The sequence below is a fragment of the Fulmarus glacialis genome, unplaced genomic scaffold (genome assembly GCF_000690835.1).
Source record: "Fulmarus glacialis isolate BGI_N327 unplaced genomic scaffold, ASM69083v1 scaffold14433, whole genome shotgun sequence".
NCBI classification, from domain to species: domain Eukaryota; kingdom Metazoa; phylum Chordata; class Aves; order Procellariiformes; family Procellariidae; genus Fulmarus; species Fulmarus glacialis.
The window spans coordinates 10112-26559 of record NW_009201118.1 but is presented as its reverse complement, the minus strand read 5'-3'; the positions used below and the strand labels follow the sequence as shown (position 1 = coordinate 26559).

The following is a 16448-nucleotide window of genomic DNA, read 5'->3' as shown; positions in this document are numbered from 1 at the left end:
CGTTGCTTCTTGGCGGCGGCATCCGGAATGGCCGTGTGCAGGAGGTCGACCTGAAACACACGTGTGGGGCAGTCAGGAGGGGAACGAACGACAGCCGCTTCTCCTCCTTGTTGTAAAACCACCTCAAAAACAGACAGGAAAGTCGCCCGTGTCATAAATACGGGTGATGGAGGGGGACGGGGCTGACCCAGGTTCCTCCCCACTCTTCTTTCCAGCCCTGGATGCTCCTGGCCCGCCTTGCCAGGGCACTCAAGCTCTGAATCCCACATCCCACAGTTATATGGACACGGAGGAGCTCTGTGGCTCTCCTGCCCTTCGTGGGAAAACTGGGTTCACCCTGCAGGGAAAAATTCACCCACTCCTTCCTCCGAGGGTGCTGCCCCGTTCGCCCTTCCTCACCGGAGGAAGGGTATGACGCAGCCTTGCATGCTCACCTGGTAGATGTTCCTCCACGCGGCGTTCAGCGCCGAGAGGAACCTCTCCAGTTCTGTAGTGCAACTAAAATAGAGGACCCAGGGGGGCAGGAACTGCTTACGGTCCTGAGCAAACTCCTAAACATCAAGACAGAGGCCAGGAATTACCACCGTAGTCCTTGCCCAGCCCTGGGCTGTCCGGCCCCGAAGCACCATGCTCACCAAGATACAGTACTCCTTGCCAGCCTCTGTGGAGATGGCGGTGATGTCCATCAGCTCCATGGTGCCCAGCGAGCGGAAGAAGCTCGTCTGGCAGTCCTCGTGGCAGGTGAAAGCCTTCTTGTCTGTCAGCACGAGGCAGCAGGGGACGCAAGGCGTAGGGGCAACACCTTGGGGGATCACCTGCACGGGGTGGGGAAAAGGGGGGGTAAAATCTGGCATGAAGGAGCCCCACGGGGAAGCCCTCCTGGCTCGGGAGAAAACTGCCTGCTCCATCCCTGCCAGACGTCCCCGTTCCCATCAGCAGCTCCATGCCGGCTGGGCTGTGCCCCAAAGGGGCTCCGGGCAAAGGAGGGGGTTGATGCACCCACGCTTGGGGGCCTGTCCCCAGCTCACCCCTTTGGAGACAGCCTGGCAGAAGTACTGCATCCAGTCCGCCATGTCTTCCTCGTTCTCGGCACTCAGCTCCAGGGAGGGCCGGTCCGTCAGGATCACCTGGAAGGAGTGGGGCCGGTCGGTGGTGTTGGAGCGCCGGCATCCCCCGCACTGCTCGCCACTGGGAGAGAGGGGGGAGGATGGAGATCAGCGGGAGGGACCGGCCAGCGCTATCCTGAAAACAGCCTCCGCCTGCCCTCCCCGCGCTGCACCTCACCCCCTTCCCCCACAAGCACCCGTTTCCCATCTGTGACGTCCCCTGCGGTTGCTCCAAGGACGCCCTCCCGTCTCCGCACATCACGGTAGAGCTGGAGTTGAGCACGGTGGGTTTGTGGAGGTCACCCAGCGTGGCTCTCGGAGGGGTACATCAGCCCTTCAGAGGCCAATTCCCCACCAAAGGGTGGGCTTGGCATGCAAAAACCAGGAGGAAACAAGCCCATCTCCAGCTACACGCACCGGAGCCAAAGCACACGGGCATCTGTACTCAGCCAGGAGCAACCAGGGAGTCCTGCGGCGCGGACTAGATCATGATTCGCCCTGAAACACCTCCCCGAACATCCCAAGGAGCTCCTGATCCCGAGATCCCCGCTGAATCTGGGCGCTACATCCTACCAGCCGCTTACCCCATGTTGATGGAGAGCAGAGGGGTGACGTCTGTTCGGTCCGGGTACTGGTACAAGATCCCGTTGCTGCCGTTTGGGAAGATGAGAGAGGTGGTAACTGGAGTCAGCTCGGCTCCAGCAACTGCACAAACACCCTCTGCCTTTGGTCCCACAGCCACTCCTGCCCTCCCTCCACCCACGCAGTCCCGTGGGGTTGCGTTCCTGCTGCTGGGCAGCCACAACTGGTGGCTTTAGCCTCCCAGGTGACAAGATGGGTCCTCTCCATCTCCCAAGCAGCTCTTGGGCAGCAAACTGGTCCCAGCACCTTCTCCGACGAGCCCTGGCTGACCCCAGTCCCGACCCACAGCCCCGGCGCCCACCTGAGCACCACGAAGCAGGTCTTCCACTGCTCCTTGCCCAGGTAGGACGTCCCCGCCTTGTAGTGCAGGATGCCGTCCTTGGTGATCGCGTTTTCGGTGGAGGTGTAGCTATTGTTGGTGGGTCCCAGCGCCTCGTCCATGGGGTCCTCCCAGTGAACGAGGCCGTAGAAACGCACAATCACGTCGCAGGCCTGCGAGAAATCAGGCGGAGAAGTCAACGGGAGGGAGTCTCCCTGAGCCTCCGCCACATGTAGCGATGGCCACGGTATCCAAACTCACCTCACACTTGGACTCCTGGGCCACAAACTTTGCGAGTGCCAGTTTCTCCATGGTGGCATCTGTGAGGATACTGGGGTACGGGGGCTCCCGGCACCCTTTGATCATGGCTGACTTCAAGGACACCAAGAAGAACCTGAGAGGGAGACAGAGATCTCTGATGAGGCCAGGGCAAACAGTCCCTCATCTCCCTCATGCGTTCTCATGCTGAAGGGGCTTCCCTTCAATGTGGGCCTCTAGTCTTCCAGAGCAAAGGATCTCGAAATCAACCTACAGACCAAAGGCAACGGGGGTTGCAAAGTCTCAGCTCCAGGAAGGAGACAGGTGAAACTGCGAGATGGACACCCATCCCAACACAGATCCCAGTATGACCATCCAGGCCGTAAAGAGGTCACCTCCCTGAGGTGACAACACACAGAGAGACCTGGGGACGTGCCTTGAAACTCAAGACCTTGTCCCTACTCATCCCAAGTGACACAAAGGACACGCAGTCTTCATTGCTCAGTGCCTGCAGGGTTTAGCCGGTGGCATCAAACCAAACTCCAAACCCACTCTGGTCGCAGGACTTTGTTGTGAAGAGCTGTCACCGGACTCTCTTGCATTCCCCAAGTCATGCCAGGAGTCCAAGGTGCCGGCCAGAGGCACCCCGGGAGGAAAGCACCACGGTTCGCCGCCCAGTCCCTGCTTACTCGGTGAGAGCCACGTCCGCGGTGTCGAGCAGGAACTGCTTCCTCCGATTGGTGCACACCAGAGTCACCGTCTGCTGATCCAGCCCAACCTGTGCCACATACGACCAGTTAAGGAAGCCAGGCAGGCGGACGAGGGGCGGCGAAGCAGGGCTGAACCCGGCTTCTGGCCCCGGGGGAGAAGGTCAGCGGCCGCTCTGCTGCCCATGCGAAGATACGAGCAAGCTGGGCACCCGCAGAGGTGGCATTCGAGAGGAGACCACTTCTAACTCTCCCAGTCTCGAAGATTTACTGGCCAAAACGCTCCCCGTGGACAGAACGCCCCACAGAAACACCCCACCATGATGCTCCTGACACCTCTGCAGCCAGAGAGACAAGGAGCGACCCCCCACTCGCCTCCTGCTTCCCCCAAGAGGGCTGACCCAACCCAGGCTGCACCCACCGAAATGTAGTCCAGCTCGTTATAGGAAACGGCCTCCTCCACCATGTACGGCTTCTCCGCTGCCCCTGGCACAGACACAAAGAGCCACGTGAACGGGGGGCAAAGGACCCCAGCGCTGCCCGGATCCAGGCCGCTGCGCAGCGGCAGCGATGGACCTGCGAACCAACCATGTCCCAGGCACCATGGAGCCGCGGGGCAAGCGTCCCAGGGCTTCTTGGGGCACAAGCCAACCTCAGCTCCCTACTGTGACTGCCACTGCTCTGAGGGACATGAGGGAACAGGCAGGAGCTGGCAGTGAAGGTAGTGAGCTATGGTGCCCTAATTTATGGACAAACCATGGATCAAGCAAGCCTCCCCCCTGCAGCGCAGAGGCTGTTGGGATGGGATACCTTTCCGGATCAGGTACACGTAGCAATCTGTCAGCAGAACGTAGATCAGCTGCAGGTTCCCCTCCATGTGCCCGGTGCTCATTCGGATCATCTGTGCGGAGAGAAAAGAGCTCTCAGCCCGTGGCCGATGCAGGCACAGAGCCGGCCCATTGCAGGAGATCGATGGTGACCACCTTACCCTGAACAACTGTTCCTCATTCTCCCGAAAGACGTGGATCATCAGCAGGAGGAGATGGTTGTTATCCACCCTGTGAAGAGAGACAGTGGAGGATGGACATAGACGTGGGGCTGGGTGAGTCCAGGAAGGGCAAACCCCTTCCTTATTGAACTTGTCCATGATTTGGGCACCTGTTGGCCCCCCAAGACCTTCTCCTCCTGACCCCTTGTGCCTCATCTTCATTCTGGCATGGATCTTGGCATCCATGGAAAAGGAAGGGCTTTGCCCCCCAAACCAAGGACAAAGGGAAAAGTGACAGCTTGAGCTCGAGATTGTTTGGAAGATGCTCTCCCTGCTGAGCAAACCCAGCCTCACCTGAACTCAGAGGGATGGGTCAGCTCCGAGGGGCTGCCCTGCCCTTCCTCCACGCCAGAGTCCTCGGCGCTGCTCGGGGAAGGGCTGGGCTGCTCCTTCTTCGGCTCGCAGAGAGCCTGGGGGTTGGCGGTTTCTGTCAGGCCAGTTTGGGGTTCATCACTCGCCCCTCCAAACTCTTCTACTGCCCCAACTGCTTCTCCCTCTCTGCTTTCTTCTTCTTCAGGAGCCTCAGGGCTACCAGAAACATGTGGCGGTTGGCCAGGCCCTGGAGCGTCATGGTGGCCACCACCTGGTGCAGCAGCGTTTGGACTCTCAACGGTAAAGCGGTAGAAGTCCATGGGGGCTGAAATCCCCTCACTAAAGTCGCCAGAGGACGATCCATCTGGGGTCTCCCCTGGCGTGTCAGTCCGAAAGGACTGCCCGGGGGGCTCGAGGGGTGCGTTCCAGCCACCGGGGTCCAGCTGCCCATTGAGCCTGTCCATCACCTTGCTCAGCGGCTGCCCCAAGCTCTCCATGGACGTGTCCTTCATCTCGGGGATGCGTAAAGCCAGCTGGCTGAGGGCAGAGCGCTCGCGACCCTCTTCCTGCCCGCTCGTGCTTGGCTCACCAGCCGGGGCAGCGGGACCATCGTCTCTCTGCGGGTCTTCTCTGTCACTCAGCCCGTTCACGCCGCTGTCTCCGCTGGCCTGCTGGGTCTCGGGCACTACAGGCACAGGGGTGTTCACCGGCTCCTCGGGCTTCGCTTTCTTCTTCTTGCCTGTTTTCTTCTTCTTGGCTAACCTGCGTGGTGAGAGACCAATAGAAGTGTCACTCATCTGTGCCTGCTTAGACTTTTGCAATATAGAGAGGGGTCCCACCCTTTCCAACAACCTTCCTTTGCAATTTTCCCTGTTGCAGAGAAACCCTTATATCAGGAACATCGCTCAATGTGCAGCCACACAGAATCCCCCTCTCCACGCCAGCTGTCACAAGAAAAGCAGGGTATGGACACTGTTTCCTACCTATCCAAAAAAGAAAAGAGGCATTGGCTGCTGGACGCAGCATCTTAGGCTTCCTTTGGCTGCAAAGGGGATTGCAAATGGATGCGGAGCTAAAGTGACGTGGGAGAAATCCCTGTCTGAAAGCAAGATGCTGGGAAGGGAGAATGTTTCAAGAGGACGTGGGAATGCCGTGTCCCCGCCTGCCAGAAGAGGGAGATGCAGGCTGGAGCCCGCTCCAGCTGGACGGCACACCGGTATGCCGGCTGCGGAAGTGTTCAGGCCTCCCATGGCACCAAACTGCTGCCAGGTCACTCTTGTTTGGGAAGCGAGCACGGTGCTCTCCTTCCCGTGTGTCTGCCGGAGAGCGGGGTGTGACGTAACCCAGCTCCTCTGCTCCTCCCAGGAAAAACAGGGTGCGAAAACAAAGCACAGGCCTGCTGGGATGGTTCTGGGGTGCCCCCATCTCTGGGTGTAAGCAGACAGAGCCTTGAGCTTTTTGTCTGGGTTTAAGAGCTCCGAGGGATCCCTGGGGATCTCCTCTGCAAGAGTCAAACACAGGCCAGCAGGTCTGCAAAGGCATGTCCCTCAACAGGTTTAGCCACAGCTCGTTGACAAACAAGAGGAAGGACGGGAGAGAAGATCTGAGACCCAGAGTTGCTGCAAACCTGCCACCAGCTGGAGAAAGCTTCAAATAAAAGCTCATGGCTTCCTCCGAGTTCTCTGATACAGACTGTCAGGCAAAGGGGTTTATGTCGAGCCCGCCTGCAGTTCTACAGACCCAAGGGACCAGCTCTGTTGACAACTAGAGCATCAGTTGGTGTCTGGAGATATAAAACCACTTTCTCATGATTGTATAAAGACTACACCACAGATGCTGTCTCCGTTGGGCTAGAAGGGGTGGCACATCATCAACCTCTGGTGACAGATGACACTCAGGGGCATGTTTCCAGGCCAGGCAGCTCTGCCCCTACCTGATGACCTCCAGCTCCGTGCAGCTCTCGGACTGGTCCGTTCCTTCAGGGGTGGCTTCTGCCTTCTCCTGGGAAGCTGCGTGCACCGGCGTGGTCTCGGTGGAGGACGGCGCATCGGCTTTCTCCTCGTTGAAGGGGTTGTGGCGCTGTGTCGGGCTCTTCACAGAGACCTTGCTGCCGTTCGCCTCCGAGGCGGTGGAGCGTGGGCAGCTGAGCGTGTCCGTGAGGTCTCCATCTGCAAAGACTTTGGGATTAACGGCAGCGCGGGCACCTGGATCAAGTCAAATCAAGCAAAGCTGCGCACTGGGGGCTCGGGTACTACGCGGTCACCATACTGCTCGCAGTGACACCATCCCAGGCACCGGCAGAGCACTGTCAGACCAGCTTAGCTTCAGATTGCTGCAGGCAGCAGGCTCTTTGCGAGGAGGGACAGAGGCCAGCGCACGACCCAGCATTGCTCTGCGTTTTGCACCCGCTGCAATTTAGACAACGCCTGGAAATAACAGCTCGGTCACCCAGGAGCCGGCAGCCAGATTAAGAAGTAGAGGTAACGTCCTTGGGAAGGAACTTGAGGGGTCTTGGGGCCATGGTGCTCCTTAGCAAGATGACAGCGAGCTAAAGAGGCTGCTGCCCCTCATGGCTGCTTCTCCCCTGCGACTGGGTCTTAGGAGGATGCTCGCTTGGCTAGAAGGGCAGAAACGGAGCCAGCCCATAGAGCAGCGATCCTTACGGAGCCGGCTGCTTTTCTCCGCTTGCACGACACACGCGGGGGGCCGAAAGTGTGGTGGAGGGGGGACACAGCATTCACCAGGGTCCAAGGACAGCAGGCTGCACAGACAGGTCGTAGCACAACCGGCTTGGCACATGTTAGTCTTCAGAGGGAAAAGGAGCAGTGGAGAAGGGCTACAGGAGTCATGCTCGGAGTTATCCGTCCACAAAATCATGGTTAAAGGAAGGTTACCCATGCCCTTCTCTTCTCCAGCACCCTTCATTTCCAAAGCCAGCTAGAAACCTCTTGCTAGGCAGGCAGACCCCTTCTGAAGGAAACCACAGCCCTGGCAGACTGATCCGGGGGCGTAGGTTTGGAGTAGGAAAATGAAACCTCTTATAAAAATCTAATAAAGGCAGTTTTGTGGTGGCCAATTTCAAAACGACTGCTGAAACGCCTGCCCTGCAGTGTGGAGGGTATGAACTCTGTCAAGGGAAGTAAATCGGGTAGATTTTTAATGTCTACATTAAAGGGAAAATAAAACATTTAAAAGCTATTTCAGCCCCAGGCTTCCAGCCGGTATCACCAAAATGAACATCACTTCTTTTGCCTAGACCCTGCTAGTTCTGTTGAGACAAAACAATCTTTGTTCAAAATACAGAGTTTTACCCCAAAAATGCATTTGCTGAAAACAGGGAACTGCCCCTACTTTCTTAACCTCTTGCTCTGTGTACAAACAGCAAGGAATGCATCAGTAAGTTCACCTGGCGGGGGGGTTACGATGAAAACTTTGCTACGGCCGAGGTTTGCTCAGCACACAGCAACCCAGCCCGGAGCAGCGGTGGATCACACTGGCACCGCTTTGCAACCGGGACCTGCACATGGGAGCCGTGCACGCCTCCGAAAGCCGGAGGGATCTGCCCCCAGCAGCCCTTGGCTTCTCCCAGCCTCCACCCAACACCCACGGTTAAGTTGCTCACTGGGTGTTGGGTTTGGAGACGCGGTTTGTACTCTCCAGGTGTACGCTCAAGCTTCAGGGACATGTTAAACCATCTCTGTGAGCATCTCTGCGCGTGGGTAAGAAAGAAGATGAGAGGGAACGTGTTAGAGCCCAAGAGTCATCCACATGGAATTCAGGCAGAATTTCCCCAAATATTCAGGCGGTACCAGCCAATGCAATTCAGACCCAGGGTTCCATCCAGCTCTTAGCTGCAAAGGACAGAGCATGGGTGTATTTCCTCCGGGGGTAAAGCAGAGAGGTCGTCCTACTCCCGTGACATGCAAAGGATACACAGAGGAACTGCATGTGGAGGAAGGAGAACAAGTTCCTCTAAAATGGGCATGTGCTCTTGACCGTAAAGGCCAGACATAGCTGACAAGTTGGTTTTAGAAGTGGTAAAATTAAAAAAAAAAAAAAAGAAGTGTAGTGACCCAAACAGAGCACAGTGACGTGCTGGATGTTGTGGCTTCAAAGAAGATGTTTTGATACAGGAGAGCAGGGTCCAAGGAAAACAAAACTTCCCAAATTAATCCCTGCAAAAGGTCCAAAATTAAAGAAAGCAGAATTAATTCAGCTCTTTTCCAGGGCTTTCAGGAAATCAGTGAAGATGGATCAGTTTTTCAATCAGCACCCTGCATGCTTTACCCCAAAGAGGAAATACACGGCGTAAGGAGAGCTGGCACGGTCACGCTCATTTTGGACGGCTGCTGATCCCTGCCTGCCAGCTTCGCGGCAGGGGCGATTTTGCAGCTTTTCTTTTGTGACCTGGTAAAAGGCTCCTTTATCAAACAGGCCGTAACGTATCGAGCAGCCACGGAACTGCACTCGAAACTCCAGCCTCGCATCTGCTACGCCGAGTGCTGGGGCAGACACATCTAGAAGACACGAAGGCATCGTCAGAGGCAGGAAAACAACCCTCCGCTCCGGGATATACGGCCAGGTGAGCGTGCCTGCATACGTCAGGAGTTGGGGAAAGCTTTGCACATGGTCTTAGAGATGAGACACACAACCTCCCACCTTGGGGGATCTTTTCCGCTCCTTTCTGCCTCTACCGAATTCCATCAAGATGTTGTGGTTTGCTTGTTAAAGAAATGAACCGGGGAGCATGCAGCAAGCTTCAGGTGGCAGCAATGCAGAGAGAAAAACAAAATGTTGTAACAGATGAGTATGTCCCACCTTCCCAGTCTCTGCTGGGCATGGTCTGCATTGCTGGAAAGACATCTCCAAAATCATAATCTATAAAAACGAGGGATAAAACTCAGGATTAGAAACAAGTAGTGGGGAGGGAAGGAGGACAGGGGAGAGCGTGAAGGGGATTTGGGGAGGGAGATGGGAAAGGAGAGAAACAAAACAATCTTCCACCGGTATCTGAAACGCATGAGAAAATAGTTAGGCAACATGGATGCAAATGGAAACCAGCTGTGCTAAGGGTTGTTCTTGCTGGATGTTTGCGTTATGGGAGCTACAACGGGACCAAAGAAGGATGAAGCCCCATTATGCAAGCTGCTGGAAAGTTAAAACAGAAGAATGGTCGGTGTCATCCAGAGCTTGTGCACCTAATCAGGGATCCCCTCTGGGAAGGAATTTAACAGCTCTGTGCCTCAGTTTCCCCACTTCACACTTACCTCCCATAGATACTGTCATGTTTGACTCTTTAATGTTTGCAAAGCCAGGGGTCTGATTAAAGGGAAAAAATTGTCCTCTGATCCTAAAATCCCCAGCTCCACCTACACTCCCAGCGTAGTGAGATGATCCTGTTGAAATGACGAGCAGTGAAATAGTTATTGAAGTTAAATTCGTCCACTCTGGAGGAACAGCAGCAATGCCTGCCCTCCCGGACTCCGACACCTCCACTGTCCTGGTCCCACAACAGGGGACGGCATTTCTACATCAGCACCAAACCCCTCTAAGCACAGGGAAACTGAGACACAGATCACAACTGCTGCCCAGACACATGGAATAGCTTGCGACGATGCTAAAACCAAAATCTAGCTCCAAAATCTCCTGGATCTCTACTCCAAACCCCTCTTCTCTTGAGCATTAAGCTTCCATCCACCAGATGGGCTAGAGAGCGTAGCCAAACCCAAGTGACACCCCTTGCCCAGTCACCAGGGACAGGTAGGAGATGTGCTGGCATCAAGACATGTTCTGCTGAGGGAGGAACAGGAATACAAGCCCAGGGGGTGCAGCATGCACTGAAATGGCTGCTTACGGCAAACCTCCGGGGACAGAGGAGCTTCCTCCTGTGACTTTTACTGCTAGGCTCCTCGTGCTGTCTCCAACTTACCTGGACGCTGGAGATTTGACATAAGCAAGTCCCCGAAAGCAAACCCTTTCACGCTTACAGCACGAGCGCAGATGTTGTGGGTGAGCCCAAAAGAGTGCTGTGCTTTAAAGCCCTTTGCTAAAACGATGCTAACGCCCATCCCCCCATCTGCATTTTGCTTCCCGGGCTGTTCCTTCTCAGCATCTTTAATGCCTGCAGTTTCTATCTTGCACATAAAAGGCAACCCACAGACCCTTGTCTCAGAGGGATCCCATCCGTACGCGGACTCAGTCCTGAATTCACTGCATCCAATTAACGGCATGCATCACCCCATCTGTTCCAGAATCCCCTGATCTCACTTTGTTCAAACTGACATCAAAAAAGTAACAGGGCCAACATATTTTGGATTAGGAACAGCAGCAGCAGAGCTGTTCCTTCACGTGAACATGCTTCACGCAGTGTAACAGCTCCTTGCTCCAGCCTGAAGCAGGTTAAGGGGGCAGGCACAAGGTACATGTCTTCTCAGTTCATCAGGAACAACATCCAGCCCTCTCCGATAGGTATAAGGGGGCGAGTATGACAACTTATCAGGCTGCTCAAGTTAAGATGCATAAAGAGGAAAAACCAGCACCTCTGAGACCACTGGCTGCCTTTCCCTCAGACTGCAGACACGGAGAAAAGACTCTGGAAACTATTCCCCACCACCTCCAGCGTATTTGGGTCTCTCGACTGCGAAATAAGCAGTTAAAAAAGGTCCTCTGCGTACCTGTTCTGAACTGGAAGTCATGTTCAGATACAGACACCGTTTTCACCCCATGGGGAGATTTCTCCAGTTCTTGCTAAAAGAATTCCCCCCAGGATGGAAACGTGGCCTGAGGTGACGAGCAGGGGAAGTGCTTCTCTCCTGGTCTGAGGCAAAGGGGCTGTCCACAGCTTAAACCCCAGCACCTCCCAAGGCCAGACGGGAGAGACTCACAGCCTAACTGCTGGGTCTCTCGCTTTGGTCTCTTCCAGCCTACCATTTCTGTATCAGAAATAGTGTGGCCAGCAGGAGCAGGGAGGTGATTGTGCCCCTGTACTCGGCCCTGGTGAGGCCGCACCTCGAATACTGTGTTCAGTTTTGGGCCCCTCACTCCAAGAAGGACCTTGAGGTGCTGGAGCGTGTCCAGAGAAGGACAACGAAGCTGGTGAAGGGCCTGGAGGTTGAGTCTGATGAGGAGCGGCTGAGGGAACTGGGGCTGTTTAGCCTGGAGAAGAGGAGGCTGAGGGGAGACCTCAGCGCGCTCTACAACTACCTGAAAGGAGGTTGTAGCGAGGTGGGGGTTGGTCTCTTCTCCCAAGTAACAAGCAATAGGACGAGAGGAAATGGCCTCAAGTTGTGCCAAGGGAGGTTTAGACTGGACATTAGGAAAAACTTCTTTACTGAAAGAGTGGTCAGGCCTTGGAACAGGCTGGCCAAGGAAGTGGTGGGGGCACCCTCCCTGGAAGTATTTAAAAGACGTGTAGATGAGGCGCTTAGGGACATGGTTTAGTGGGCATGGTGGTGTGGGGTTAACGGTTGGACTTGATGATCTTAGAGGTCTTTTCCAACCTTAATGATTCTATGATTTGCTACCTCATTTGGCATCTTGTCCGGTGCAGCAGCTCAGCTGAAGGAGATGTGGGGACCACACAGCCCTGACCGCAGCCATTTCCGAAAAACCACTGACCTTCACTGGATGGAGCGATGGCGCTGTCGTCCCATTCCAGGTTGGTGGAGGTGACCGAGTTGAAGGAGTTGAGGGACAGGCTGTCCGAGCCGTGCACGGAGCTGGGCAGGCGGTCCTCAAAGTCTAACAGGTACTGAGGTTTGTAGTAATCCGGCATGTACGGGGCCAGATCCAGGTAAGGAGCGTCCTGCAGAGAAGAGAGCGTGGGGTGAGTCAGGCTCTGAGTCACCGCACACAGTTATTAGCGCAGTCGAAACAATGGGACTGTCCTTGAACATCCTCCGACTGTCCATTTCTGCCGCCTTTCAGAGGACACCTGGCAGCTCCACTGCAAAACCAGGGGTTAGCCAGTGGCTTTGTGTTTACCTGGAGGGATGCCAGCATCTTATACTGCGCTTACAGAGCTCAACTCCTTTATCCCCATCAACCTACCCCGCAGCTGGCTTCCCCACACCTGCCTCGTTCCTCTTCTGAACCGTGCAGAGGAGTAACTGAGCGATAGAATAAATCCCGTTGCTGGGTCTCCAAAGACCCCAGCCTAGAGCCTTTCCTAAAAGCGGCAGCTTCACGATTTCAGCTGAAGACCAACAAGAAGGTACACCTTGGACCAAGCACGGGACCTGTGACACCAGGACTCCCCCTGCTCCACGTACCCGCTCTCCCAGAGCCAAGACAAACAGATAAAACACTCACCAGATCCAAGTCAAAGCGGATGAACTCCAGCCCGGACACCAGTGTTAAGAACAAGGTCAGATGATCATGACTGCAAACCAGGGCGTTCCTGCAGCATGGATAAAACAGAAGAGCTTTAGAGATGTGGGAAAGAGAAGAAATAGCTACAAGAGCCCTTCTGTTTTCTTGGTGGCATGTCTCCGAGTTGCCACATAAACAGCCTCAGAGATGTGACTCTGCTGTTTTCCTCTTCCTAAGAGCAATGGCAGAGCTTAAGGGCAGATATATCTTGCTCAGAGCAGGCGGGCATCCACTATGCGCTGTCCCTGAACTGAGCTACGGCCAAGATTTCCAGGCGTCCACTGGAGCTGGGTCCCTGGACAAGTGCTCAGCACCTTTTTGGAAAACAGGGAAGAATATAAAGGCTACATCTAGGGCTGGGAGTAAAAGCAGAAACTACGAGAGATGCATGCAAGCTCTCTTATATAGCAAAGTGCATCCACATCTGGGACCTTTAAATTAATCATGCAAAACCTCTGCAAAACCCACAAGGAAAGATCAGACCCTAATCAACTGCTTGTTCCCCACGGGAAAATTAGGGCTTGCTTCTGATAAGAAGGGATGCCAACCAGTGCCCAACGAGAACGAGCTGGCATACTCACTTGACATAGTACTTGTGCAGCAGGCTTAGGTTCTCCTGGAACAGCCTCAAATAGCTCTCCAAGGAGTTTTCATTGAGGGCTAGGTACAGCCATGCCCGGCCTGAAAAGAAAGCAGCAGAAAGATTTATCTGTGGGGAAATGCCTGAGAAGCAAAGCAAACCTGGAAATGAACATGAATCAGTTAAAACCTGTCAGATCGTTCATTCACATTTGTATCATTTCAGGGGAGCAACTGAGCATTGGGGAAAGCTGTGGGGAAAAATGTCAGCAGGAGATGAAGGGTCAGATTCGTGATTCGGAGTGGGTATAAGAATAAGAGACTGTGTGGTAGACGATTGAGAAGCAGACACACAACTGTGTTTCTCCAGCGAGATGGGAGCCCTGCTGGCATTTCCAGCAGGGATCAGGAGACAGGAGAGATGGAGGGAGAATCGCTCTAAATCAGCGCAGGTGCAATTTGAGATATTACACAAATTCTGGTGCAGAGAGGTGCTGGTGGAGTCTGTGCTTAGCTCCGCTCTCACCGGTATGGGGCTTGGGAGATGAAGGGTGTTGGGATAATCAGGCAGAGAGGAGGTTCTCTGGGCACCGTCCTGCATCAAAAGCGGCCTCGATGGTCCCAAACATCCGTTACAGACAACTCGCAGCAGGGGAGAAGCAGCATCGGGCAAACGACAGCTACAGTGAGACGTTCTGGGGTGAGAGGTGATGCCTCCCATCTGCCAGAAACCCTTCCCAAGAGCATGGCCCAGCAGATCACTTTGGTTTCACGGCAGCAGAAGCAGGGCTACGTCCCTGACCCAACACCCGATCCTGAGACATGGTGCAATTATTTCTAGAGCCGTCATGCGGTTACGGCAGGACTTCCACTTCCTTGGCCTGAGCAAAGCAACCCGGACTCAGTGGGGAGCTGCCTGCTGGCTCCCCCAGTCTGCCTGCAGCTCCAGCCCTCGAACACGCAGCCAGCACAACCTGCCAGATGTCCCCAAACCGAGGTTTGCCCTCGGAGCCGGGGCAGCCTCTGCGAATACTCACTGCGTCCCAGGTTGGTGGCCACATGTTGAAGCACTTCTATCTGTTTGATGGCTTCCCGGCGGGTGAAGTGAACGACCAGCACCCAGTACCCCGAGGAAAGATCTTGCAGCCTGGAAGAAGGAAGAAGCCCAGAGGAAGGTTAAGCAAGGGGTTTTTTATCTCCATCCCCATGCTGAGGCTACATGCTAGGCAAAGCACGGTGAAAAGCAGCCCAGCAGCCCAGAGGCAGGCTCCACACTTACCCATAGAGCAGAGCATGGTCCAGATGTTCACAGAGCCGCTGCAGGACCTTGTCATGGTTTCTGATGGCCGGCGTCTCGTCTTCACAGGCAGCAAAGTAGCTCTGCAGCTGCAAAAAGAAGAGATGGGATGGCTGAAACGCCCTTCTACAGCCCACTGAGGAGGCAGATGGAAAGGCCAACACACTCACAGACAGCAATAAATAGCTTTTTTTAACCTCTCAGCTTGCTAAACCTTGATTCAGGTTACTTACAGGGTGTAGCAATTGGTTTTAAGAGTACCCTAAAGGCAGTAACTCATAGGGAGAACCTCACCCATCAGGATTCGTGCACTTTTCAGAGACGCAGCTGCACAACCAACTTCCCTGTTTGTTGAGCAAGCGGGCTGAGCTGCGCAGCCTCCTCCTTTACAGCTAACACTACAGAGGGGTTTTGGTGGTTCCTCTGCAGCGGTGCAGCCATCGCAAAGTGGTTCAGAACAGAAATAAATTAGGGATCTGGGTTCTGTTGCTGGCTCTGCCATGGACAAGTCGCCTTCTCGGTCTCAGGGTCTTGCTATGGGAAACCCTGGTTGGGGAGAGACGTTGCTTCCAGGTATAAAAGATGCTCCGAGTCCAGGAGCCTCATTCCTGCAGCATGCGTGCTCTGTGCTAAATCTGTGCGAAATCTCAGCGCAGTTTCAGCATCCCAGGAAGAGACAGAGGTTTTCTTGCTACAGGCGGCTCGAGTGACCGCCGCGATGCTGGATATTGATGCCAGGCCGCTGAGAGCTGCCCCAGACTTTTAAACACAGGCTGGTACAGATTGCCTGGCCACACAGCAGTGGGGACTCGGAGGGTGCAGAGGGCAGCGCAGATACAGGCGGAGGCACATGCGTATAGGACAAAGGCAGCTCAATTAATCCCGAGTCATTTGCCTCTGCTGGGGTGAGGCTACATCGCTACGACGCATCACGTCACGTAGCTGCCGCTCTCTCAAAAATCAGGACAGCTTGACTCATCCTTGGTTAACCCGTTCGCAGCTGCGAAGTTAGCTCTGAAGTCAGCGCTGGCCCCGTGCTCTGCTGACAACAGCCCTTGGAGGCTCGACAGCATAAATTGCTTTTCTGCTTCTGCAAAACCTGCTAGAAATCCTAGATATCCCCTTACAACCAAATCCTATATCCCTTCCCAGCTGACCCACCGGCCTCCTCCTGCCCCTGGAGCTTACAGATCTATTTAGGTCCCCGTCTTGCACATACTTGGCATTCAGGCAGGGAGATTACTCACCCAGGACGTAATCTCAGCTGTATGTGCCACGTTTATTTGCTCTGGCTGGCGACAAGCGAGCACGGTTCAGCTGAGCCACGACAACATATCACCCGTACGTACATTATTTTGGTGACCCGATACGTCTTTGCCAAACCTCAGCAGTTAGATGGTAGATTTAAAAACCAAAAACTTGATGGTATTGTGCTTGTCGAGTCTGACCTGTCCCCAGAAACTGGTTTCTCCTCCTGAATTATTACTAAAGCCAGAGAAGCTCCTTTAGAAAATCATCCAGTCCCGATGTAAAAGTTATCAAGGGGACAGACAACACCTCACGGCACCTGGGGAACTGCTCCCAACAACCCTCTTAAAAACATGAATATATCTAGCTCCAACACCCTCCTGGCTTGAAGACCTTGACTCTCTCTGGAGCTCTTAGGTAAGATGGGAGAGCCAGGTGTGTTCCTGCATGGAGCAGGTCCCAGCCCTTACGTGGGAAAGAAGTGCTAAGCTGGAATAATCGCAGCCAAATTCCCTCGTCTGATCGCACAGCGCAGTTCAGCCTGTCCCTGTCCCGTCTCGTC

The 16448-nt window shown here is 54.6% G+C and overlaps 1 protein-coding gene across 1 annotated transcript in view; it reads right to left on the bottom strand.

Moving 5' to 3' along the window:
• The window catches only part of PLEKHM2 (pleckstrin homology domain containing, family M (with RUN domain) member 2), a gene marked incomplete at its 5' end in the record, with an annotated part of 14811 nt that extends 84 nt beyond the window's left edge, over nucleotides 1–14727 (bottom strand). Inside the window, 20 exon segments of the mRNA XM_009573825.1 lie at nucleotides 1–2; nucleotides 5–50; nucleotides 435–551; nucleotides 636–815; nucleotides 1029–1188; nucleotides 1691–1756; nucleotides 2050–2240; nucleotides 2329–2461; nucleotides 3015–3103; nucleotides 3454–3518; nucleotides 3843–3933; nucleotides 4021–4090; nucleotides 4375–5154; nucleotides 6326–6560; nucleotides 9211–9270; nucleotides 12010–12196; nucleotides 12703–12790; nucleotides 13344–13443; nucleotides 14379–14488; nucleotides 14621–14727. The exon segment at nucleotides 1–2 is cut by the window's left edge and continues 84 nt beyond it. Of these exon segments, the coding sequence (XP_009572120.1) occupies nucleotides 1–2; nucleotides 5–50; nucleotides 435–551; nucleotides 636–815; nucleotides 1029–1188; nucleotides 1691–1756; nucleotides 2050–2240; nucleotides 2329–2461; nucleotides 3015–3103; nucleotides 3454–3518; nucleotides 3843–3933; nucleotides 4021–4090; nucleotides 4375–5154; nucleotides 6326–6560; nucleotides 9211–9270; nucleotides 12010–12196; nucleotides 12703–12790; nucleotides 13344–13443; nucleotides 14379–14488; nucleotides 14621–14727 (2877 nt within the window).
• Nucleotides 14728–16448: the final 1721 nt, after the last annotated feature.